Source organism: Haliotis rufescens, unplaced genomic scaffold (assembly GCF_023055435.1).
Source record: "Haliotis rufescens isolate VD_foot unplaced genomic scaffold, xgHalRufe1.0.p SCAF_9, whole genome shotgun sequence".
Lineage (NCBI taxonomy): Eukaryota > Metazoa > Mollusca > Gastropoda > Lepetellida > Haliotidae > Haliotis > Haliotis rufescens.
In genome coordinates this window covers 25050841-25078245 of record NW_025964383.1, presented here as the reverse complement: position 1 = coordinate 25078245, position 27405 = coordinate 25050841, and the positions used below count along the sequence as shown (strand labels likewise).

At 39.0% G+C, this 27405-nt stretch overlaps 1 protein-coding gene across 2 annotated transcripts; it reads left to right on the top strand.

The window, feature by feature from the left end:
* The first annotated feature begins 9986 nt into the window (after positions 1-9986).
* On the top strand, positions 9987-26865 carry LOC124127986 (EF-hand domain-containing family member C2-like). 2 transcript variants are annotated; one of them, XM_046491402.2, is made up of 11 exons: positions 9987-10169; positions 12285-12624; positions 13655-13878; positions 16142-16498; positions 16870-17008; positions 17521-17829; positions 18931-18954; positions 22148-22344; positions 24002-24333; positions 25107-25199; positions 25730-26865. In XM_046491402.2, the coding sequence occupies exons 1-11, from the start codon at positions 10128-10130 to the stop codon at positions 25923-25925; spliced, it is 2253 nt and encodes a 750-aa protein (XP_046347358.1). In that variant the 5' UTR covers positions 9987-10127; the 3' UTR covers positions 25926-26865. The 2 variants fall into 2 exon arrangements, with proteins under 2 accessions (XP_046347358.1, XP_046347364.1); XM_046491408.2 differs by lacking the exon at positions 18931-18954.
* The last annotated feature ends 540 nt before the right edge of the window (positions 26866-27405 follow it).

The following is a 27405-nucleotide window of genomic DNA, read 5'->3' as shown; positions in this document are numbered from 1 at the left end:
GACGATTTATAGTGCTAGCACAATGTTTATTTGTGTGTTTTGTTTGTTTGTTGTTTAACTTCGCACTCAGAAATATTCCAGCTATATCATGGCAGTCTGTAAATAATCGAGTCTGGACCAGATAATCCAGTGATTGATATCATGAGCATCGATCCACGCAAATGGGATCGATGACATGCATCAACCAAATCAGCGAGCCTGACCACCCGATCCCGTTAGTCGCCTCTTACGACAAGCATAGTCGCCCTTTTATGGCAAGCATGGGTTGCTGAAGACCTATTCTACCCCGGATCTTTACGGGTCTGCAAGCCAACTGAGATACCATGCCACAGTTAAACTTGAATACCCCACTCAGACAAAGTATACTCTCCGAACCGGCCAGTCCTTGTTTTAGCTTCTAATGCCGAGCGCCAGACAGGAAACAGCAAGTATCATCTTGTAGCGTATTTTTGGTATGACGCGGCTGTGGATCGAACCCCGGACCTCCTGCTCTCCGGGCGGACGCTCTACCACGAGACAACGGAGGCTGTCTGTTAGCAAAGGACAATGTAATATCAGTGATGAGATCCGTTGAATTTTAGCAAAGGACAATGTTATATAAGTGATGAGATCTGTTGAATATAAGCAAAGGACAATGTAATATAAGTGATGTGATTGTCAGCAAAGGACAATGTAAAATAGGTGATGAGATCTGTGGAATGTTAGCAAAGGACAATGTTATATAGGTGATGAGATCTGTTGATTGTCAGCAAAGGACAATGAAATATAGGTGACAAGATCTGTTGATTGTTAGCAAAGGACAATGTAATATAACTGATGTGATCTGCTGAATGTTATACCTATTATTATGAAACTTATTTCATGTTGTTTTTTCACAAGGCGCATGGCCAAAAGGTGACTATGCTTGTCGTACGTAAGAGGCGACTTACTGAATCGGGTGGTCAGGCTCGCTGACTTGGTTGGTGCATGTCATCGATCCCATATGCGTAGCTCGATGCTCATGATATCAATCACTTGATTATCAGTTCGACTCGATTATTTACAGACTGCCTTATAGCTGGAATATTGCGGTGTTAAACAACAAACAAGCAAACAAAACATGGTCATATTTTGTTTATCATCTACAAGTCTTTAATGTTTTGACTTTGCCTTTTATTCTTGATTATTTTTTTGAATATTTGTGATGATTTTACTTCATTTACCTATGGGATCATTATTTTGTCATTATGTTTAATTCAAAAGTGATAATGTTTGAAAACATTCAGCATATCTTGACTCGTATTGTGATATTGTGAATGGCATATGGACATGTGTGTATGGAAGTATGAATAAAATATTTATATACTATGGAGTTGAGTAATATGGAGTACACGACAGTCATGTGTCACTATCAACCATATCTGCATACCAGGGTATGTCAGTTTGTAATCTGATATGCTGCATGATATGTGAAAGATTTCCCTTCCCTTCCATCGCCGTTCACCTTCACACAATGAGTTGATTTTGTATATAATCATATCTAAATGTATGATGGGGGATGTTCTTGACCAAAAATATTTTTTGATACTTTTGTTTATATATTTTAAGATTTTGCTAACAAAACTACTTTTTTTAAGTCGCAAATAAAAGGGGTGATGAACCGTCCCTCTGTGTTAGGTAGGGAGAATTTACATTTCACTGTTTTAAATTTGTAATGAAACTATTTAATTTTCCGGACAGACCACGTGATCAGTCTGGTTGGGGCTGTTGAACGATTGGGACCTTCCACCCCCAGTCGTCGATGTACAGCAGTCAACTGTAGGTGGACGACTGGCAAGATACTGGAGAAATTGCGACATCCTGGACAACTCGTTCGTATAGAACATTCTCAGGACGGGTTACAGTCCTGCTGTACCCAAGAACCCCCCTCTCTGTCTGTCTGTCTGTCTGTCTCTCTCTCTCCGCCGATTGTTCAATATCCCGAGACACTGCATTCCAAATTGAAAGAAGCCACTGACACACTTCTTACAGGTTTACAAGGGGAAGGTTTCCAATAGAAGGGCCAACATTACCAATGGAAAGTCCTGCCCTTTGGAGTTCCAATAGCCCTGTTGTTATTTACACGGGTAACCAAACCAATCGTGGCCTTTCTACTCAACAAGGGGATCCGTTGCAGCCTCTGCCTGAACGATGGAATTCAAGCTCATCAACAGATAGAGCTACTTCGACTTCAAGTGAATTTCACCCTGAAGTTGTTAACTCTGCTAGAGTGGTAAATCGCTTTTCAGAAGTTCGACCTCCAACTATCCTAAGATCTCAAGTTCTCAGGGATCAGGTTCCTAACCGGGCAGAGCCTTTGTCAGGTTCCAGAAGATCGTTGGATCAAAACCCACAGATATCTTCCAGCAGCTATTCACAAACAGATTTCAGTCAACCAATGGCAAGTGATCTTAGGTCTTCTCTCTTCCGACCAAGCTTTGACAGTACGGGGAATACTTCACCTGTGTCTCATCCAAACATTCCCCTAACCGTTCTAAGGCCACCATGCAAGAACTCAGACTTCGTCTTCCACAACGTTTGAAGAAATATCTCCAGTGGTGGGCAATGAAGTCGAAGGTCTGCGGAGGAACTTACGTGAACGGAATACAATCAACACCAATTTGTTGTTTGTTTGTTTGTTTGTTTGTTGTTTAACGCCGCACTCAGCAATATTCCAGCTATATGACGCCGGTCTGTAAATAATCGAGTCTTGACCAGACAATCCAGTGATTGACACCAAGAGCATCGATCCATGCATTTGGGATCGATGACATGCATCAACAAAGTCCGCGAGCCTGACCACCAGATCCCGTTAGTCGCCTCTCACGACAAGCATAGTCGCCTTTTACGGCAAGCATGGGTTGCTGAAGACCTTTTCTCATTTATGCTTATCCTGATTCAAACACTGAAACACCCACCTTGCCGTCCCCGCTCGCCCTGATGTGATTTCGGCCTTAAAGAGGTTAGGACAATGGTGTGTGGTGGGTCAGCCCACTGGAAATGTCAAATGTGAAATGTATGGAAAACTTTAAAAAAATTGGTATGAAAACTATCAGACATACAGCCTACAACTAACACTTTTTCTTTTTAACACTTGCAAGTTTCAACAACAAAAGAAAGAGCGAAAACGACCACTTTCAGGGAACGTCTGTCTAACTGTGAGCACGTCATTGAGCCAGAATTGTTTTTTCACCATATGTGTGTACCGTCTTTATTTCGATCTTCTAAGAAAATCTGCTTTGGTAAAAGACTTGTGCATGTTCATGTATGGTAAAAATCGGTTCCTGAAACATTATTCTTGTTGACATATCAGTGTACATTTAGTGTCGTTATAACATCAAATTAAACCATGGCTCCTTTGCCCGTGCTCATGATATCAATCACTGGACTGTCTGGTCCAGACTCGATTATTTACAGACCGCGGCGTTAAACAACAAACCAACCAACCAACCTTTGTCCGTGCTCTAACCACAGTCCGTTGGGCTCCAAATGAAAACGATGAATTGCAAAATAACTCAACATTTGGAAAAGTCTATTGAATGTTAATACGGTACACGGCAATAAATACCCTGTACCCAACAATATCTGCTGATTGTTATATTTCTTTCCCATCACTAGAAAAAGTTGTTTAAGAAACGTTCATGCTGTTATGTGTACAAGATGACATATTGAACAGATGGGGGCACAGCGGTAGGAGGAACAGCGCAAACACGCACTGCACTGGCAAAATATCTTTCATATAATGATTCAAAGTACAACTTAGACAATAACAAATCCACAATTTCTATGTTTGATACGCTGCATTTTGCAGCCAAAACTTTTAATTTTCAAATCACCATGAATAGGGACTTATGGGATATTTTATGAACACTTCGATTTACAGTTTATTCCAAACTGGTGACAACGAATTTTGATGCTTATGATGAATAAGTGAGTGAGTGAGTATGTTTTACGCCGCTTTTAGCAATATTCCAGCAATATCACGGCGGGGGACACCAGAAATGGGCTTCACACATTGTACCCATGTCGGGAATCGAACCCGGGTCTTCGGCATGACGAGCGAACGCTTTAACCACTAGGCTACCCGACAGACAGAATAAGGGTGAATCTTGGATTCGAACCAATAGTTAGCGGATCCTGGCACATATAGCCGAACACAATTAAGAGGCATCGGTGCCCTCTTTACAGCAAGTTATTACACAAGGGACTGTTTTTTAATGTCACTTCATTTTCTTTAAATGTACACACGCCGATCTATCTTTTTCAAATTATGAAATTATTTTAACTATTCAAATGTTTTGCCTGAGGTTTGCATCGTTGGGTCAATGTGAACATAATAATTGGCAGGTGCGAACAAACAAAATATAATTTGGGAACCTTTTCAGTAAACTACGGTTATAACGTACTCAAAGGGACTACTAATTTTAGTTCGTTATAACCTTAATTCGTTATAAGCATATATACAACATAACTACAGCATATAGGGGCTAAAAAGTTAGTCGGTTGCTCGGTTGATGCATAATACTGCATGTCGTCGTATCCCAATTACGTACATCGATGCTCATGATGTCTATCACTGGATTGTCTAGTCCTGGTTCGATTATTTACAGACCACCGCCCTATAGCTGGAATATTGCTGATTGCGGCGTAAACAACAATCAAGCAGACAAACAGACCGGAAGTTAACGACGCGTGCTCAATCGGGTTGTAAACTACGCATAAAACTTCCCGACGTCATGAACAATCGGATAATGTCATCTGTTTCGTTGATTTCACGACGGCAGTGTTGTATTATAAGGATAACGCTCTTTTTCAGGGCATTATCATTTGCAGAAGCCCGAGCAATATCGGTTTTGAAACATTTACTGCAATCAACACGAATGTCACTGACCCTCTTTTACAAATATGGAAACGTCATAGAACAAACCAGATGACGTCACTATTGAACGTGAACCATTTCCTATCCCCATGACGTCACCTAACAACGGGTGTGATAATGGCCATTATTACCCACGTGGTGAAGATACAGGTGGTAAGATACTAAATCCGTACGTCACACGTGTGTCGTACAAGGTTGACCTTGTTTTATTCGTTTTGATTGGATAACCGTGACCTCTGTCACACCGGGACTACTTTTTTCATTCATAAAAAATCGCGAGACGTCATTCATTTAGCGATTACAAGGCAGAACTGAAGAAATTCATGCGAACGAGAGATATGTACACACACTTTATTAAACCAAACAAGATAGTCACACGCATCAAATTCGGTTTGCATTCTATATAAGTTATGCATAGAGGTCCTACAGACATATAATCGAGCTAGATCTATAAATCGATTTACAATGTACGACCGCCGATCGAGCGCGTCCCTTGAGCGTGACGCACCCGACCATTTTCGCAACTTTCAATATTTGATTTAACGTAAAAGGATAGGCGTGGTGAAATGAAGTCTGTTTAAACTATCTGGACAGATATCTAGACTTACTTGGGATGATCCGGTTGTGCCATCGGTGTCCCCCTTGAAGCGTATTTTGTGGCGCTGTTTCGGGAGGTGTTGTTCATGAATGAACGAACACGACAGCACGACCAGATCACTTAAAGTTCACAGTTCCGATACAAATCATTCGAAAACTCCGTGGAAGTGTGCTTGACTTCTGATTTTGTGGCCCCAAACATCCCAAATGTGAACAGTAACATTCCCTATCTCTAGCGTAAAACGCTGTGAGTGGATCGCGGTTGTCTTTTCTTATTCTGGTGGCGACCTTGCCCTTCGATCGTTCGAAGCTGTCACTGACATGCAAGCAGATTTGAGTTTGTTGATTTTCACGTCTTCAGTTTATAGAGTGGTACAGTTAACATGAATGTCTTTGGCGAACAGTCTGATTTCCCTCTTCCAAAATGGTACGGACATGATATAAATTCAGCTGATAGATCAAGGAAACCGAACCATTTTGATTGCACAGACGGGACCCCGGCAGTGTGATGCGTGTGACTGTTGGTCCGATATTCAAAGCGCGGCGCTAATGTGACATTTCAAATTTTCTTATCGGTGTCCTGCGTACTAACAACATGGCGCTTGAATTACCATAAGTTGAAGACTTTCTTCCAAAAGGATCTTGAGCGTCGGTGCTGGTTTGTTTGCAAACAGAACAGCAGGCGCATGTTGTTAATGCGTATGCATAATCATGTCAACAATGCCCATATTTGGTCATATATCAATATTCATGCGCAACCAGATTTTGCAACCGGTTTCAGTTTGGTCTGTCAACGAACGAAAGTTGTTATGTATTTACACTTAAATATATATTTAACGTGGGTAATAAATAAAATACCACACTCATTCTCGTTAGATACCATTTTTACGAAACTCGTGAACTTTCTATGGTATCTGACCGAGCGAAAGCGAGGTCAGATACCATAGAAAGTCCACTCGTTTCGTAAAAATGGTATCTAACGAGAATGAGTGTAGTATTCTCTATTTATCAAGTTACAGTGGCCCGCTGATTTCTGATAACAACCGGGCGGTTTAATGATAATTCTATCCATTTTAGCTATAATATAAGGGTAACGCTATTTTTCAGGGCATTATCATTTGCAGAAGCCCGAGGTCTTTCATTAACTGCCAGACGAAGGAGGGCAGTTGAAAAGATCGAGGGCTTCTGCAAATGATAATGCCCTGAAAAATACTGTTACCGTTATTATAGCTAAAATGGATGGAATTTTATCAACTAAAAAGAAACAACAATATCGGTTTTGAAACATTTACTGCCCTCAACACAAATGTCACTGACCCACTTTTACAAATATGGAAACGTCAAAGAACAAACCAGATGACATCACTATTGAACGTGACGTCACGATCCTATCCTATGACGTCACCTAACAACGGGCTTGATAATGGCCCGTCGTCAAGCAATATGAGGGCATTCTCAAGTTACAGAGGCCCGCTCATTTCTGATAACATGCGGGCGGTTTAATGACAATTCTATCCATTTTAGCTATCATGTACGATAAACGACAACGAGTCGTTTATTTCTTATACATGTATTAGATATCAACATTATGTACAGCCTCATGAAGAATGTTAACAAAATGAACAAGCTGTAAAAATATTTTCCCGTATTTGAGTAATGACAACATCCTGATTGGAATCTTACCGCGGCAATGTCGGACAAGTCCATTTTATGAACAGGGGGGTAAATTTGGTCTTTCCAAATCATTATTATTCTCACAATTTTCACGTCGATCATCTGTATCTTTTCTCCCAATACCGATTGTCCTATCTCTCTTACTGTGGAAAGCCATCTTTCGGCCTCTGCGTTTATCTGCGTACCCCAGCTACATCTATGGGGAATAACTTACTAGACACTTCCCTCTAAAAGATAACGTTGTCCAATAGACTGACATCACCATTCACCAAGCGCATGTTCGAATCACCGGAAGTGACGTCATGATATAACAATGTTTTTTCGTGAAATAAACCACGCTTTGCTCTTCAATTTTCTTTGCGATTTATCGCGTAGTTATCCTATATATACACACACTGGGAAGAGTGTTAGACTGCATGCCCGTTCACAAATATCCTCGCTACGACCCGTCCTAGTGAACAAATCGAAGATTTGCTCAACCAAATAGTTGACTCGATCCGAGTCTCAACTGACAGTAGTTGGTTGGTTTGTTGTTTAACGCCGCACTCAGCAATATTCCAGCTATATGACGGCGGTCTGTAAATAATCGAGTCTGGACCAGACAATCCAGTGATTAATATCACGAGCATCGATCCACGCAATAGGGATCGATGACAGGCATCAACCAAGTCAGCGAGCCTGACCACCCGATCCCGTTTGTCGCCTTTTACGACAAGCATAGTCGCCTTTTACGGCAAGCATAGTCGCCTTTTACGGCAAGCATGGGTTGCTGAAGACCTATTCTACGCCGGATGTTAGTCTACAGCAATCTATGAATTTACATCAGAATATGTTGGACACATCTTTATCATCACCTTTCAGTGATCAGCAAATTGATCAGTGATGACTGACTTTGCAATCGCCACAGGTTCATTGACAACTTTGGAAATCTCTCCCGTCACGATTATCGTGTCGGCCATTTTGACGTCCTACAATTGAAACTGTGACTGACTTACTGAGATAGTTAACAATCCCTTTCCTATACAATGATGACATTATTTGAATCTATTTGTTATATCACGTCGGTGGGCACCAGAAATTGGCTTCACATGTTGTATCCATGAGGTAAAAAGTCGAACCCGGGTGTTCGGCGTGACGAGCGAACGCTTTAACCACTAGGCCACCCCACCGCCCCAGCCACGTATGTAAGTTATAGTTATTTTAGTCTCTGGTCGTTTGCTTAACTTTACAGCACTAGGTTGACCGCTAGGAACTCTGGGTAGAAGAGTGTGTTGGAGAGTAAACTAATAAGCCAATCAGCTGGAAGCAAAGATCTCGCCGCTGCACATACAAGACTCTGGACACGCCGGGTCACTGAGGTCATAATATTGCGTATTTTGATTATAAGAACAAGTGCCAAATCACTCAAGGGGACTATCACTTATGGGTTATACAAAAGAAAAAGAAAGATTTTTTCTTATGAATATTTTATTTTTGGTACAGCTACAACACCTGTGCTTGACGTCATATTTGAACTACTTTTCTCGAGTTAACAATGTGTCGCTAGTTGCTTGTCCCTTTGTGTTTTAACGAGTACAATTGCTGTTCTGAATATCACCTTAAGTGACAGACAAGAACTCGTTATGAAACAATGCAATTCAATTATACAGAGATTAGGGATTTTCTTACGTAATTCCTGTATAATCCCCAGGAGTTAATCAAGCGATAAGCCCAATTAAATGTGAAGATTATTGTTTGAAGATTTGAGACATCAATGTCTTTAAATTTGGGACAGTTAAACACTAATTAGAGTCGCTGGGTTTATAATAAAAACAAAACCTTTAATTAGTGCCATAGCAAGGTCATGATTTGTGCAATGACGTTACTTGTATACTGATTTGCGAAAACATCCCTGAAAATTCATTTACTATCTTCATAGACAATCCATTTAAAAAATAAATGGTTCTATATATGTATGACAAGCTAAATATGCAGTGATGAAAACAGAATAAAGATTGTTGGTATGTTAAACAATTTCAAGCAAGTATTGAATTTCAACCTACAACTCAAGGTTTACGCAAGAAAATAAAACTAAGATTTATTTTCGTAATTCCATGTCTGTGTAAAAAGGCATGAACCCAAATATCAAGTTCATGGAGAGTGTTTTTTCATAAATATTATACGTTACTCCACCGATTGTTGGTAAACGGAGGTAGGAAAATGACCATTTTGGCTCACTGGAAATGTCCCATTTGAGTTGCTGAAAACTTTGACATATATCAAATACATAAAGGTATGGTTAAAATGAGTGCAAAAAGGTCGATCTTCCCACCTTCAAATGAAAATCTAAGTCTCAGCAAATCCGCGATCCAATATGTTTTTAAACATATGATGTACTGTTGTGATCTGCATCACCTATGGTAATCAGCTTGGGTCAAAAACTTTCTCATGTTTAAATATGAGGAAAACACAACACGAACACCTAAGAAATCAACCTTTTTGACACATTTTATCCTTACCTATGCATTGTCTGTTGTTATAAATCACAAATAAATATATATATTCAGTTTTCTTGTGCAATGACACATAGCTAAAATTTGTAAAGTATAACCAGAGACAATATACATGTAACTACCAGTCAGACATTTTTTTCCAACTCAACATAACGAAAGGGATTCACCGTCCGTGCGATTGAGGAAATCATTGAGGAGATTGTACGCGGGGCCTAATCTCTGCACACGACACGCTAATCCTCTCGCCTGTTCATACAGACATTTTCAGCTAGAAGACCGAGTCTCGCAAAACTTCCGCCTAGTAACCGTTGACGCATGAGCAAACCGGCTTCACAACTGGTCTTCCTTGGCAACCCATCAACAGCGAGTCAGGCATCAAGAAATAACAGCTCGGACTGGATGTAAACTGAAGTCATCTCACAGATCCAGGAGAGTGTACACATTGCCCACATTGCATCGACTTGAACATGGCGTTGCCATTTTTACCAGGAAATTCCTTCAATGGAAGCGTAAGTATTTATCGTTGTTTACTTGTTGAACTATCGGGACAGACAAATGATGATGCGTGGTATTCCTAGTGTCTCACACTGTAGTCTGTGATACTGTTGTCGTCTTTATTTACAATGTGTTCTAAAATATTAAGTTCTAAAATGTAATAGTGTTAACTGACAGAGATCTAGTCTTGAAAACTTGTTTGTTATTGTTTCTTACTGACGTTAGACACGGCAACTATGGTGTCTTTGACACAGTTCAGAATTTCACAGGTGTCGTGTGTTATATTTAAAATATGTTAACTATATGATAACTACAGTATAATATGCAAATATGAAATGACGAGGGAGAAATAACGACTTCTGCCAACAATGACTGAATCCTAGCTGTGACTTATACGTTTTGCTAATGACATCTTAAATACATATGCATGAGACTAAAGGGTGCCCTGAAATGATTGTAAAATACAGTATGTGTCAATTCTGGACTGTTTATGAAAATGCTTATCGTATATTAACTATATGATCTAGTTATTGAATGTTATTTGATGGGCATCTAGGCCTACCTCGGTACCCCCATCTTTAAGTACACCTTATCAATATGGATATATGTAGGAATCGTTTACATGTTATTTTAAGACATTTTCTAGATAAATACAACACACACAAGCTCAGAAGTTTTAATTTAAAAACCCAAAACCACCAGCATACTAAAGTCGTAGCATTTTCAGCCAATTACTCAGGTGCTAAGCAGTTTCAAACAGGATTGTTTTAACTATTGTGGATGGTGTATATAATTTGGCACCAATATTGAAGGTTTCTACTGTTTTTTTTCATTATATAGGGTCAATATACCATGTTTAGTACCCATAGGGTTAGAAGTAACCGAGTTCATAAAAAACGTATGTGCTCCAGTGCACATATCATTCATGTGCAACTACCATATTCGATGTAATAAGCACCCCACTCTAATAAGCGGCCATGGCGATATTTGCTAATATATTGGCTAGTGAACAATCCCCATTAGCACCCCTTCCGATTGATCAATGTACACAAGACTTATTTATTCGGGTATAATACGCACTCATGTGTTATATGCACCCTTAATTATGGGCAATTAAATTCTGGAAAAATATGTTTGTTGTACATAAACATTTCTGTCTGTCAGCATAAACCACAAAATTTATCTTTCAACCAAAATGATATTTTACTAAGAGCCCCTTATTTCTAATTTTGAGAGTGCCCTGGGCGCTTATTACGTATGAATAGTTTACGTCATCGGAATTCTATTGTGACGTCGGAAAGACATCACACCTGAAGATTGTTAATAACATTCAACAATTTTCATTTATAAGACTGCGGTCGTGATCAGTGCATATTTCTAAAGGGGAGCTCAATAGGATTAAGAAATAATGTGTAATAAAGAAATTTCACATGCATGTCTGTCATACTGATTTATGAAACTCATGTAAGACTTCATGTATTTACTTCACCCTCACTCTGGAAATACAAGAATTTATTCTGACACTTGTTTAAAAAAATTAGTATGAAACAAATGCTTGTATAATAAACTTTATATATACTCCTTCATTCAATCTGTGAACACCTTATCAATCTGTGTTAACTAAGTGATTTGCTTGACTTTTTAGAGAAATGAAACAAGTACATTTTCCATGGGTGTCTGAAACTGATGATTCTATCAGGGTTTTACCTTGACTTACAAAATTGGGGGTGCAGGTGACCCCCAATAATAAATTTTAAGGGTCCTTGCAGGCCTTGATGCTGTGTACTGTACGTTTAGCTAATTACTTTAGAGCCTGGAATGAATCAGTGATCATGTGGACAGTGGTCGTGATTGATGGATAAAATGGCAGATGCCCATAATTGCTTGATATGCTGCTGATACAGTGAATATTATTGTGCATTCCATGGGACGCAGCATATTATATTTTGTGTGTGCATTCTCTACATTTGTGTGTACTGGACACGCGTTTGTGCGTTACATAAAGCCCTGTCCTATACTCTAAAATGATGATTAACTTTGAATAAATTAAAAATTTGGTGACCAATAAACAGTGAAGATTTCTGATGAAATTATACATGCCATTTTACTTTACATTTTATTTGTTTCAGATGGGAAAAACAAAGTACCATAAATCTCATCACTTTGACAACTGCAACGATGTCTCGATGTTGGTCGGACATGAGAAGCCAGGTATTGGCGGTGAGCCTCTCCTGGGACAGAAGTTGAGGCCGAAGAACTCGGTGTTCCCCAGCGGAGAGGGTAGCAATGTTCCGGCGTGGGTGGCCTTTGACAGGCAGGTCCTCTGTTTTGATGCTTTCTTCCAGGAAGCTGTTCACGAGAAGAGAGAAGAACAGTTTAGAATCAGGAATTGTAAAATCTATTTCTACTTGGAGGATGACTCCATCCAGGTCATAGAGCCGAGGGCAAAGAACAGCGGCGTTCCTCAAGGTTTGTGTAGCTACTATTCCGATTTCTTGTAACTAGTGCAGAGGTTTTGTCATGAGAACTTGTAACTGAAAATTGTGGAATCTGTTTGAAAAAAATGGTGTTAATGAGTATAGAAATAGATGATATTAGCTTGTGACTTTAACCACTGGTCTGAAACCTGCATCTGGTAACATTTCATTTGGTCTAGTGAGCTCAAGTAATAATAGTCTGTATAATAACAGTACAATCTATTGAAAATGATGTTAGACAAGTTTGGGGTAGCAGGCTCAATTTTTTTTTGAACAGACTGATAGAATCAGACAGTTTCCAAGTTGGATTATTCTGTGAGGAAATGGCAGTCCTAGGTAATTTGAGGTCGGTCACTGAACTCATTCAGACAAGACTCTATTCATCTACCAACTCATGTTTTTAACACTCGAAGTCAGCTCACTGACACCACCCTTTTCTAAACATTTGAGAACTATTGTTAATAATTTTGAATTTGTCCTTTATAGTTATTCAACTAGATTCACTTCATGCAGTCAAGTCTCGTTAATCAGACACTCGTTAATCCGACAATCAGCTTTATCCGACACTGATGATGGGAACCAATTAAACAGTGCTATTTAGACCCGTTAATCCAATAGTTTCGCACTCCGACTCCGACACACCTAATTTGCAACAAATTATTGAAATAATTCATTAATCAGTTCGTTAAGCCAACACTCTTATCAACATACTCCGTGGTCATCTGCCCTCGAGTACACAGCCCGTGTTTTGATGCGAGATGAGTCGGCTACTAGCTGCATACTACAACAGTTGCAGAGATAAACTTGCTGAACAATAAACATTTAATGCTTTGTAATAAACAGAACCTAATTAATCACATGCGTATATTAACTTAATCTCATTAAAATCAGATACAAGTTCTCGCTTAATTTCGTTTATCCGTCATACTCATTTATCCGACATAACCACTTGCAACCAACCATGTTGTATTAACGGGACTTGACTGTATATATATATATCATTATGTATTGGTATTTTCCAGGAACCCTGATCCGAAGACACCGAGTGCCAAAGCCACCGCCACATGACGATGTGTTCTACACGGTGGAGGACTTCAACATCGGAGTGGAACTCAATCTGTACTCCAAGGTGTTCAAGGTCACAGGCTGTGACCAGTTCACTCAGAACTTCCTCAGGAAACTGGGCGTGCGGATCAACGGCACAGAGGACATTCCCACTGATCCCTATGTACAGCACCGGAAAGCTGTAAGTAACCCGTGAGAATAGACAGAATGGAGGACATTTGTCACGTCACTGTTTGTTTTAGATAGAATAATCTGAATATTTGCAGAGCTCCAGATAAGCTGCGTATCTGCGTAAAATACGCATCAGAAATGCAGAAATACGCAGTAAAATAAAATCCAAGCCTATCAAATACGCAACGAACATTACAGATATGCTACAAAAATAAAACTTGTGCGTATCATCAAAATATTGTGAAGTAACCCTGCATATTCGATTAGCAAATCAGCAACTTATTTTGAAATTATAAACGGGCATTCTGTCAACCTTGCCAAACTCCACGTAGACAGTTACATCATGATCATTTTCCATCACACTTTCTTGTGGAAGTATCGTGGTATTTTTTAGCTTTATAAGCTCTCAAACCCTCACGACACCAGTTTGCAGGGACTAGATGAATAGTGTTTTTTAATATTTAACTTAAATACCCACATGTGTAAAAACTAGTGGGTAACAGAAATTTGAATACCCAGATAGAATTACTGATACCCAATGATTTTAAAATGCATGGGTAAAATACCCACAACACCAAAAGCTTATCTGGAGCTCTGATATATGTGTCAAATATGCTTTAGAGTCATGTAAAACACAGAGAGATGCTAACATTTCTTTGTGTTTTTCGTTGACAATATCATCTTTGATAGATCACTTGATGTGATGTTTAAAATTAAAGTAAAATTAAAGATATAGTACGGGTCTGTCATAAGAATTAATTTTTTGTGTGATGCCATGGGTTATGAGGTATAGGCAGTGGTATAGCCTGGTTCTCACTGACTGCCTCCGTGGTCTAGTGGTAGAGCGTCCGCCCGGAGAGCGGAAGGTCCGGGGTTCGATCCCCTGCCGCGTCTTGCCGAAAGACGTTAAAAGATGATGCCCGGTCTGGCATTCGGCATTAAGGGGCTAAAACAAGGACTGGTCGGCTCGGAGTCAGTATGCTGTGTCTGAGTGGGGTATTCATGTTAAACTGCGACATGGTATCTCAGTGGGCTAGCACTATAAATCGGCATCAGTCCGGACTACTACAAGCAGCCACACACATATGCATGCATGTCGCTGTATAAGTGCAATAATCTTGGACGTGACGTTAAACCCCCCATTTCACCTCGCATCAAGCTCTCACTATTTGTACCAAAGGAGGCACATGCAGCCCAATCATCATAAGCGCTGCAATTTGTATGCACAGAGTTGTGTCCCCTAGGCATGAAAGAAAACCATAACAAAGTGTTCAAATCCCAAATGACCCTAATTGATTCTGGGTTTGTCACCACCATGTCCATACTTGTGGGTTTCAACATGGTGGTAAACCACTTAAAGACTTTCACTACTTCTGCTTTCCCCTAGTCTGTCATACAGACCCTGAAACAAATATATCCAATACAGCCCATGCAAGTCTATATTGTTTGGCAAGTCAAGATTACTGCAGTGTCTGAAAATGAAGAGAGTCTCTGGGATCCTTGTTATTATATTTATAACTATAATTTAACAACTGTTTTTTCTGTAAAATATGTTCATTTCAGAGACCAGGGCCCACTTGCACAAAGCGATCTTAGCGCTAAGACTATTGTAAGCCTATGTAAAAGTATGGGAGTTACGATCATCTTAGCGCTAAGATTGCTTTGTGCAAGTGGGCCCAGATGTTAATCAAGCTTTCCCAATACGAGCTTACACCATGTACACACTGTGTTGTAAAAATGGAATATTGTTCAATGCAGTGTTAGACCGTGTTTTAATGGCCTACATGGTTACAATGAGTGTCATTATGTCCCCTCGTTTATAATGGCTGAATATTGCTAATAGCAGAGAAAATCCTTCTTGAGAAAATTTGAAAATAGTTTAGTCGACTTTTGGACCGGGTCGGGTCGGGTTATAGGGGACAGGTACCTGGGTAGTAAATTTGGATTCGTCCCAGCCCTAAAATCAGCATAACAGCCTGTGTGTTTAATGGTGTCATTTGTTAGTCACTAAATGACTAATGAGAATGTGGGTTTGTAAGATAATATATTGTACAATGATAAGAGACTAATTGATTAAATTTTCTCTATTGTTTAAGGGGGCGGTCGGGTAGCCTAGTGGTTTAAGCGTTCGCTTGTCACTCCGAGACCAGGGTTCGATTCACGACATGGGTACAATGTATGAAGCCCATTTCTGGTGTCCTCCACCGTGATATTGCTGGAAGATTGCTAAAAGTGGCATAAAACCATACTAACTCACTCAGCTGTTGTTTCAGATGGACGAGAGCATGCAGCCACTGCGCCCCTACGAGAAGCATGACACTCTCAAACAGTTCCTGGACCATGACCGTCATGTCCTGCGTTTCTACTGCTACTGGGATGACAGTGACAACATGTTCGGTGATCCAAGGGAGATGATCCTGCACTACTTCCTGGCTGACGACACAATCGAGATTCGCGAATCCATCCCACCAAACTCTGGCCGTGATGCTGTCCCTGTGTTTGTCCGCCGAGGCAAACTGCCCAAAGATGTCGATTCCCTCAAACAGCCTGGCACTGTCACTGACCGGACAGTTCTCAATGTGTTCGGACCAACTGGACACGGAGGCCGATATATTCTGGACAGCTTGAAGGTTGGTGTGTTATTTGGGTCAGTTTAGATATTGGTGGTGTGCTATGGTTAGTGTTTGTTTGTTTGTTTGTTTGTTGTTTAAAGCCGCACTCAGCAATATACCAGCTATATGACAGCGGTCTGTAAATAATTGAGTCTTGACCAGACAATCCAGTGATTGACATCATGAGCATCCATCTGGGCAATTGGGATACGATGACATGCATCAACCAACTCAGGGAGCCTGACCACCCGATCCAGTTAGTCGCCTCTTACGACAAGCATGGTCTCCTCTTACTGCAAGAATGATTTGCTGAAGACCATTGGACTCGTGGCTGAAGTTGCAGTGTTATTATTGTGTGCTAAACATGTGCATTAACTTTGCCATTTCAGACTGGAGCTGTTCACACTGATTTCTACACGGACACTGACCTGTCAATAGGGGCTGTGTTAAGTGTGTGGGGACGGAAGTTCCTGTTGACGGACTGTGACCAGTTCACGAAGGAGTACTACCAGACCAAGTATGGCATCGGTGAGTCATACACTTGATCCAGTCTCGTTAAAATCACATCTTTTACTCTGAAATGATACCTCTCTGAATGACGATGTGAAAAACTCTCCATAGGAGGTCATCAGGTGAACATTCACATCAGCCAATAAGTCGAGACTTCTAATTCTCTGTACCAGCGAGCGAAGCATTCAGAACAGCTTATCTGATTTCCATGTTTCTAAATGAACATGAAGGGGCTGTTCCCAATGTAAAATTGTAAAACCCACACTATATATGTTGTGGATATTTAATTCACCCTGTTTTTTCGGAGCATCTACATCTATACTCAAAATTTTGAACTATCCGTGGAATATTCCCATATGATTACAATGTAACAAAGCCCATCCTTGCTGTCCGTCACTATTTTTTATGGTTGGAATATTTCTAGAATGGACATTAGCTAGCTAGCTAGCTAGCTCGCTCCCTCCCTCACTCACTCACTCACTCTCGATGAAGGTAGTAGTTCTCCACACCAAGTTTCATTTGTGTTACAGATGAGTTCTCCCCCATCAGCTACAAGCAGAGCGCCAGCCGAGCGGTAAAGAAAACCTTCCCCCCCTTCAATGGGTTCGGCAGTGAGGAGGATTCCCTGTGCTCATGCATGGGCCTGATGCCTAAACCCCCCAAGAGAGACTTCATCAAGTTCATGGAGAAGGATCGTCATGGCCTGGACAGCAACGTCCTTCGCTTCCTGGCCCGCATGGACACCAACAAGCCCATCGACATGGACAGACGGTTCATCATCTCCTACTTCCTCAGTGACGAGAGTGCGCTTGTGTTTGAACCACCCATCAGGAACTCAGGTAACTCTTCTTACATTAGCAGATACTGAACAGTAGATAATTGAACATAATTTCCAGTGTTTAACAAAATACTTCAAATTATTTTTATTTCTGGAAAAGGGAACAGTATTTTCATTAGATGTACACAGAACAGGTGGCATTGGCTTGTGATGACTTCAAATAAAGAGTCACCTGTGTCTAGATTTTGTGGGACTTTTAACAGCAGTGATTTTATTTCTTGTGGGCTATAAACTTTTCAATATGATAAATATCTAAGGGTTTGTGTTAATGCTGACTCTATAAATGAATCTCTTACATTTTGTGATTAAGTAACATATAGCATACTGCATATGGTAATAAAATGTTTTCACCCTTGAGATGAACATTAAGTCCTTAGTATTTAGAAAAGGTTTCTAAACTGAGTCAACACAATCACTAAACATGTCTTCACTGACAGGTTAACAGAATGTGCTTAAATCCTTGTTCACTGTTGAATATGTTTCAGTAGTTGTTTTTTGAATGTTAATGATTTGTATTAAATTCTAATAGTTTAGCATGTTATATTTATATTGCAAAAGTATTTCTGATGATGGTCAAGGGACATTTAGACTGTTTTGTCACGTTTCACAGGCTGATGGAAGGGTGTTATTGGCAATGATATAACCTAGGTGCCGGGTTTAAGTGACAAGAATAATTCATAACAAGTTTTAGAGTTTCTATATATTGAGATTCCTGTTATCTTTAATCTTTCCAACTCACCAGTAAAGGGTGTAACATCTGATAATAATCCAACAATAACCCATTAATTCTGTATTTTTTCATCAGTTAATTAAAATTTGATACTGGGCACACTGTTTTCATCACCTATACTATACCTTTAATTCCATTTATATCTATACTATACCTTTAATAAACATATACCCTTTAGTTTCTGTTTTTCCAGTGTGCCTGATGTCTGTTAACTGTTTCTAGTCTTGTCTTTCAATTGATCACCCAAAGCTCTGCAATAATGTTAGTTGTTCCTTGACGTTTATGAAGTGCTGAAGTGTCAGAAATAATATTATTCAATTTATTATTGCCTTAAGCCTTTTATGTCATTGTTATTCTGATCATGTTTCCTAGAATCTCCACCACAAACAGAAGGAGGTAGGGTGACAATGGTTCTCCTTGCCTACCGCCTCTTTCATTTGCAATATTGATGATAGATGGCCATTTTCAGTGAAATAGGAGCTTGCATTATTTGTTATATATTTATTTGCTAAAGGAAGATCAAAGCCAAATTTTTGCTATACTAGTTAATATTTTTTTAGAGACCGTGACAAATGCTTTTTCAAAGTCCTTTAGGAGTAGTATTTTAGATTATTCTCTTTCTTCATTTCATACATTATAATATTAAATAGTCAAATGTTGTCTCCTATACATCTGTATGGGATAAAACCAGTTTGGTTTTCATGAATAAGAGTCTTTTTTATCCTTATTGTAATCAGGCTTACAAATCATTTTTTATATTCACTAGTCTTACAAATATACCGTAGTGGTAGTCCACATGGTAAAGTCATCAGAGGTTTACTTGCCTTTGACAAGTGGACTTGTTTATTTCCAACCCTGGTAGCACATGTACTTGTATTTTGTATATTGAGATCAAAATTGATATCTGTAACACTTCTTAAGGTATTTTCTAATTTTAGCATACTTACGGTCTGTGCCAAATGTTTGTCAGTCTACTAACTCAAACCTGCCTGTTGGTAACATTTTCAGTAGATTCTAGTGTTATATTATGTAGACTATAGTTAGCAAAGTTTACAAGACCAAACAGAATATTTATTCTGTCTTGTGGCTCAAGTTGCAGACTGAATTTAGGTTTACAAGTTATATCCCCTCTACTTATTGTCAGAGTTCGTTCATTATTCTTGTACACATCTTCCATATATCGATGGATCCAAAGCCATAACTCATTCCAGAAAAACATAAAATATTCTAAATCTAAACTCTAAATAGTCTATCTAATACTGGACTATTATTTTTCATTGATATAAAAGCTATAGCCATTTCCCTAGATTAATATTTTGTTTTCATTCACCCGTTTGATTGTATTTTTCCCATTTTCACTAGATAGCATAGAATATAGTCTTTCTCCATAAGAAATGTTTTACAAAACACGTTTTTCGTCAATATTGAAGTTTAAATAACATCCTCCATGCTATTATTCTCCTCAGGATTAATTCCATCTTTAGCATATTAGTTATAATTTTTTTTCCTTATGTTCCTATTTGTTGCCTAGTAGCCTTTTCCCCTTTCTTGACTGAGAATTTGAGAGGATTCAATGAGTGATACCTCTTTCTGAGGCAAGGGAGTTAACTGACTGTAAAAGTCCAGTTTCAAACCCTTACGGAGCACCTTGATTAAAAACCCCGAAAAGATTTGGAAAACATTTGTCGACGCCCTTTTGACGGTACACATGCTCAGTAAATACTGCAATTGACCGAAATCTGCAAGGGAGTCACCATGTTGTTAATGAACCAAATATTGATTTCACGGTTTTGATTGGTCTATGGAATGGGGATAACTGGACGTTTGTAGTCAGTTAACTCCCCTACCTCGGTAAGATGTGATTCACAGCCTGGCAGTATATCTGTTGACAAAGTCAGATTGGCCACATCTCTGGAGACAATAAGGAAGCCAAGTCCTCTGTCCAGATCTCTCTTTCACAATGTGTTTTATCTACTCGTTTGAGTTAAGCCTCTCCAAATGTCGGACAAATCACAAGTTGTTTACGTTCCTATAGGTTCTAGGTCTACACAGTATTTCTGGTATACCGGTATACTGCATTGCACTTTACAATATGTATTGCATATTTTTTCCGGTATTTTGGGTAAGAAAATATAACAAGTTTCGTTATTATTTGTATTGTTAAATCTACACAGAAATTCATTCACAAATGATTTTTCCCTTCAAAATTAACTGACCAAATTGTGGAAACATGGAAGTGATTACTCTCTCATATCGTTATCTCCCCTGTATCCATGACTGTAGAAACTAGGATCAGCATGTACAATCAGTGTCAATCGCTGTCAGTCACTTTAGCTCCCAATACGTTGCAATACAGATACCTGCACACTACAATTTCCGCCGGTCAATACATACTGCTTTAGTTGTTTAAGTCTTTTGATGGATTCAAAACATACACATCAACACAAATTACTCAAGAATTATTCTTAATATTTTCAATAAAATCAAATAGGAGTTTTTCTATTGTGGGATTTACATTGTTCTGTTTGTACAAGTTGGAAAGTGCAGTAGTGACAGCTGTAATATAGTTTCCTTTACCATCTTTATATATTCATCAATCTCTATTTCAGTGTTCTTGAACAGAATTGCTTCTTTTCTTGAGTTTTATTAATGTCGAGCCATACTACTGTGTAGACCCCACTCATTCCTCATTGTAGATTCCAGTGCCATAGAGATTTGTAAACCCTCATTGCAGCTATGGACAATTACTTTTTAATTATATTCATTATTTTTTTGCTTGTAAGCTTGACCTCTACAGTTTAAAGATGCAATCTTAATCTTACTTGCCATAGTCTAGAATTGATAACAAGCTTACAATGACATGTACATGATGAAGCGATACATCCGATACTGTCCTTTTCTTGTGCTGTAGTGTTAAGAGATAGGTATGAATCTGTTGGGTTCTTGTCATGAACCTAATGTTACAAAATAAAAGGTCAGCTGTCCCTAGATTACAATGCCCCAAGAACTGAAGGATCCCCATAATTTAATTCTAAAAATGATTTCCTTAAAAATGTTTGATGTGGTACGTAAATTTCTTTGTGAAGTTAACTTGGAAAGTGATGGTTTGCTGGTAACCAAATGGTTTGGTATTTAGAAATTTTAGAGTCTATTATTTGCTGGAGTAAACTTTATGCAAATAAGTTTTTAAGTAAACAGATTCTAAAATACAACCACTTTAATAGGTTTGATCATTTTAACCTCATGTTAACATTTATTTCAATCGGTCAATCAGATATAAGGAAAGCGATCAGACAATTCAAGATTATAGAAAAATATCTCCAACTAGAGATATCCAAACATATCCTACTGTGTATCTCCTGTGGAAGACAGTACTGGATTTTATATGTGTGCATGCCAGTGTTCGAAATTAAGCATGAAAGTCAAGAGGTCATGGTCATAACCCTGATGTTGAATGTTAGAGATTGTGGGAATCCCTAGATTCAAATACTATAGCAGCAAACCTCAAGGAACTGAGAGTCCTCTGAATTCTGAATACTTCACGCTGTCCATAAATTCTAATATTCATGTTAATTGTGCCATCATGTAGGAATCATTGGTGGCAAGTTCCTTGAGAGAGGCAGAGTGAAGAAACCCTGTCAGGAGCCCTACAGTACAGAGATATCCAGCTACTACACTGCCCAAGATCTGTATGTTGGAGCTGCTGTGGAGTTCAATAAATTCAAGTTCATCCTCATTGATGCTGATGAATATGCATTCAGATACATGGAGGAGAACCCTAGAGAAGTGAGTACTAGGTTTTAAAATAGGGGATCAACCATTTGATGTTCTTTGAGCGAGGTGAGAATGGTTTTACGCTGCTTTCAGCAATATTCCAGCAATATCACGATGGGGACACCAGAAATGGGCTTCGCACATTGTACCCATGTGGGGAATTGAACCCAGGCTTTTGGTGTGACAAGCGAACGCTTTAACCACTAGGCTACCCCACCTGCCCTGATATTCTCATCTTCCTGAGGCAAGAGAGTTTACAGACTGTAAAAGTCCAGTTTCCACCCTTGCCGAACTAGGCTGGTATTATGGAGTAACATTTTGGCTGGACTAATGAGTCTATGCATAGTCCAATCAAAATCTGTCCACAGATTTCGGTCGATTGCAGGATTTGCAAAGCATGTGCATCACCAACTCAATGTCAACAGATATTTTCCAAATCTTTTCATGTTTTAAATCAAGGTGCTCACATGATTTGATGCATTTGGCGATGTAAGACCCGTTTTATCACAATATAGATCTTGATTATGGATCAGAACATCTTGACTGGGTGCTGATTGGTCCATAGGAGAGGCTTAGAAGGGATGTAACTCGTAAGAGCCACTGGTGGCGCTACAATCGAGCCCAGGAATTCCAGCCTAGTTCGGCAAGGGTGGAAACTGGACTTTTAAAGTCAGTTAACTCTCTTGCCTCGAAATGTGATATTCTTAGAGACAAGAGGACCGTATAGGAGTTTTTAGAAAAATATAATTTGTTCTAGTAAGTTAATAAAATAAGAAACAAAGCATACATCATTAGCCCTATGGCATTATGCAGCCGCTATTGTTAATGGTAATCTCTGTAATCATTTCACGATAATGTGGTTTAATATATATACCTTTCAATTATGTGAGGTATTTTATTTGCGATAGAACCAACATGTAGACGGTCATATCACAGGGGGTGTAATAACCAGACTTGTATTACACCACCTGCGGGGTTGACATGGCTTGTCAATTGCGTTTTGAATGGGCGATCGATATCAGCCTGGGTGGTAAGAAATTAGAGTTACGTCCCTTAGTGTGTCGTCTGCTCGGCTAGCTTTCCCATGACAATGTCTTCCAAACAAGGTGAAAATGTATATGATTCACTTGAAAATAGATATGTGGCTGATATGGAGGTCTCGGGTTGATATTGGGTATGATATGAAAACTGCTATATAATAACCTCTAAATATCATCTCTATATCTGACGAAAACAGCATTTATTTTGCTCTCTCTGGAGGAATCCAAAATGTCTGACATTGGCTTTCATAGTCAGCAAAACTCATGTAATAATCTCCATGTCCCAACTTGTTTGAATATTTGATTGGTATTCTTGAAGTTGGTGAGTAAATAAGAAAACAATTATAGATAACTTCTTCTTATTGCATTTAGAAACATTTTTATTCTCTTTTTCCAAGGTAGAATCTCAATAGATTAATATTTAATATGAATGCATTTATGGTGCCTACCATCCACTGTTGGTCATGGAATTCATGTTATGAAAACTATCAACCCACACTACACTATGAAACTTGAAAAGAGGTCTGTCCAAGTGACATGGACATTAGCATAACATTTAATCTGACGATTATGTATTACATGCATGATATGCTTGTTGCCTATATTAACAAAGATGTATCTGTTTTCAGTTCCCCAAGGCTGATGTGAGAGCCATTAGCCAGAAGCTGTCCAGCAGGATCGGCGAGAACAAGGAGGATATCCAAGCCTTCTTTGCCAGGAACGACTCCAGTGGCAATGGACTAGTGTCATATGAACAGTTCAGTGGTCTCCTGCAACAGATGGACAGCTCGCTGACCGAGCACGAGATTATGACTGTGGCACGGTACTACAGTGAGCAGAGGGCGGAGGATGCCATGGACCAGATGAGACTTGTGGCCATCACACAGGAACAGCTCAGGAAGAGGAACTTTGAAGGGTTTGGGACACTGGTACAGAGCTTCCTGCACACAGACAAGGAAAAGTGAGTGAAAGCATAAAGAACTTCTGTCAAATTGCACATAAGGGATGTGACTATACCAAATGTTCCTCCTTATACTGAGCAGAAAATGGTTCTCTGTAGATGAGGTGTCAATGAGAATGGGTACCTTCTTATGCTTTGTGCCCTGTGGAGATTCTGAGGTAGACTTGATCCCCAGCAACTATGACAATTATAAGAGGCGAGAAATTGGATCGTGTGGACTTGGTGAATTGATCGATTGCGTGTCATCATACCCCGAAGGCATGGATCATTACTCATAATATCAGTCACTGGGTTGTCTGGTCCTGACTAAATTATTTACATGCCACCATCATATAGCAATCCAGCTGAGTGCAATGTCAAACAACAGACAAAACATAAATAAATGAGGCATGTGACTTTATTTAAAATACATGTACTCCTCAAATCACTGAGCATCAAATAGTACCCAGTAGGACGAGATGCTAATATGTATCCAAATCTTCTCGTGCTGGATTGGTAACTTTGGTTGTAACTTCCCCATAGAACTGAGAATAAGTACCACTGATCCATTGATCTGGCTAAAATGTCATGTGATCTGCGCATCACCCTTCTAGTAAGGACTCTGGTCATCATCATTGAACTATACTAAAACACTACATCAAACAGTAAACCATGTTTATTGATTTCAAAATTATTGTTTTGAAGAGGACGATGAGTCCATCTGGCCAGTCATTCTACTTATTTCTGCATGATATTCTGAAAGACAGCCTTAACACGAATGTTTGTTTTTGTAGATGTGGCTTCCTAGATGGAGAGACCATCCGCACAGTATTCCATGCACACCATGTTCCCCTGCCTGATGATCTCCTTCGTGCAGCACTTGCAGCGTAAGTACACCGACAGCCTCGGGGTTAAAATAGGTGCTAGTTGTAATAGGTGACTTAGTGGCCAGACTTGGTGACTTGCTTTACTTATATTCATTGTACCCCTATGGCGTGGATTGTTGTTCATAATATTTATCCCTGTATTATCTGGACCCTGTATTTATAGTTATATATATAGCTGGCATATTATTCAGTGGACATACACCCCCCCAAAAAAAATAATAAAAAAATAAATAAATATATATACAAAATACAAAAACAACAACTATTATTATTGAGATATTATTCAGTGACCTTAAAAAAGTGTGAAAATATGGTCTCAATATACGTGCCTGTGTGCGATATGTTTTGTGACAGTCCCTCACTTAGCATGAATCCAGTTTTCTGCATACGTAGGATAAGGGTTCCACTTATGATTATTATAAGATATTGAAAATCATATTCAAGCAGCAAACAATCAGTGCTTGGAATGATTTTTTTATGACTACATTAAATGCAACAAAACTGTTTCACCAATGACTTATTCTTTGTAGTGCACCAGCCAATGAGAATGGCTTAATCCAGTATGAGGAGTTTGTGAAGCAGATCAACTGGCGTGATTTCCCAGTACCGCCCATGCAGTATCAGCCTGTGTCTGAAGATGCAGAATGGGCAGGCACTGCTGCCAGGAATGCTGTCAATGCCGTCAACTACCAGGCCATGCTTTCAGACATGTATGGTTCTAGTTAATTGTGCACATGCATTCACAGACTCAAGCAGCAATGCTATAACATTATAAAAGGGAAATATCTCAAGATAACTAAACTATGTGGAAATTAACTGACATTTGTATATATAGATATGGAGAGTTGTACAGGAATTTGTCTGAAGTTCATGTAAGTCAATAAAGTGGTGTGTCTCCCAATTGGTTACCAGTAGAGAAATTCAATCACATGATTTTCATTAGAAGAACATTCATTATTCATTCCGGAAACATTTTTCAACGCCAGTTGTACGGATCAAATATCAAGCATAGACATGATTATAGCAGCATTTTTGTGCTGTCGTTATTTGACCACTTAAATCAAATGTTATATGGTATGGAACAAGTTGAAATTCATACCAAGTTGTGAAAGGAGGTTTATATCATAATTTGCCTTTGTTTACATCCTTGTTTTTCATGAACACTTTGTTACAGTATCCTTTAGACGTTTTTATGGCTATTTATGAAATAATGTTTTCATGATTTTTGAGGTCTGTGATATTAAGTTCAAATATATACATGTTTAACCAAAAGATGCAAGATCAGTCAGTACTATAGTTTGGTCAGTGCTAGTGAAATGAATTCAACTTTGCCACTGTCACTATACTCCTTTACACACCAAGCAAACTGTAGTTTCAGTTTCACTGTCTTGTCGAAGTCCTTTCAAGATCGCCGGAGATACATTTTAAAATGGACAGCTTTTCACAGTTTTATTACTGGTACACGTGATATGTCTGAGGACTGGACTTGTGATCTATAAAGATCTGGACATTGAGACACAGCTTTAACATGTATTCACTCACTGCTGATGTAGTAACATGTCCATTGCAAATGTAGTCATCTATTCTTATATGCCTACATTTGTGAAAAGTGTTTTGTAAATACTGACTTATGCTATCCAAATAAAGTTGTGCATAATAGTGAAAATGTCTGTTTTGCCTTTTTTCACCTAACCTTGACAGCGCTGCAAGACATATGTGTTTTCTCTGAAAAGGACCCAAACAATTGTTTGGGAACCATTGTTTGGGAACCATAACTGATTATTTTCTAAATAGCAGGTTAGTGTTTATTTCTTTCAGTGATTTTACACATATCTAGAGGATAAATTTGAGTGAGTAAATGTTTATGCTTTAGTCAGCAATATTATTACTACATTTAATCCTTGATATCTGTAACTTTCATTGGTGCTGACATCTAGTACCTAATATCTAGATTGTGAAACTAGTCATTACAAATACTTTTACCCGTTATATTGAGTGAGTGAGTGAGTGAGTGAGTATGGTTTTACATCGTTTTTAGCAATATTCCAGCAATATCATTAGGGGGGAAACCAGAAATGGGACCCATTATATTGATATAGTTGCATAAATATACACCGATATTCTACAAACATGATGTACATGATATATATATATACTGATTCTGTGAGTCCGTCCAAACAATATACTAGTAGACATGAAGGTGTTT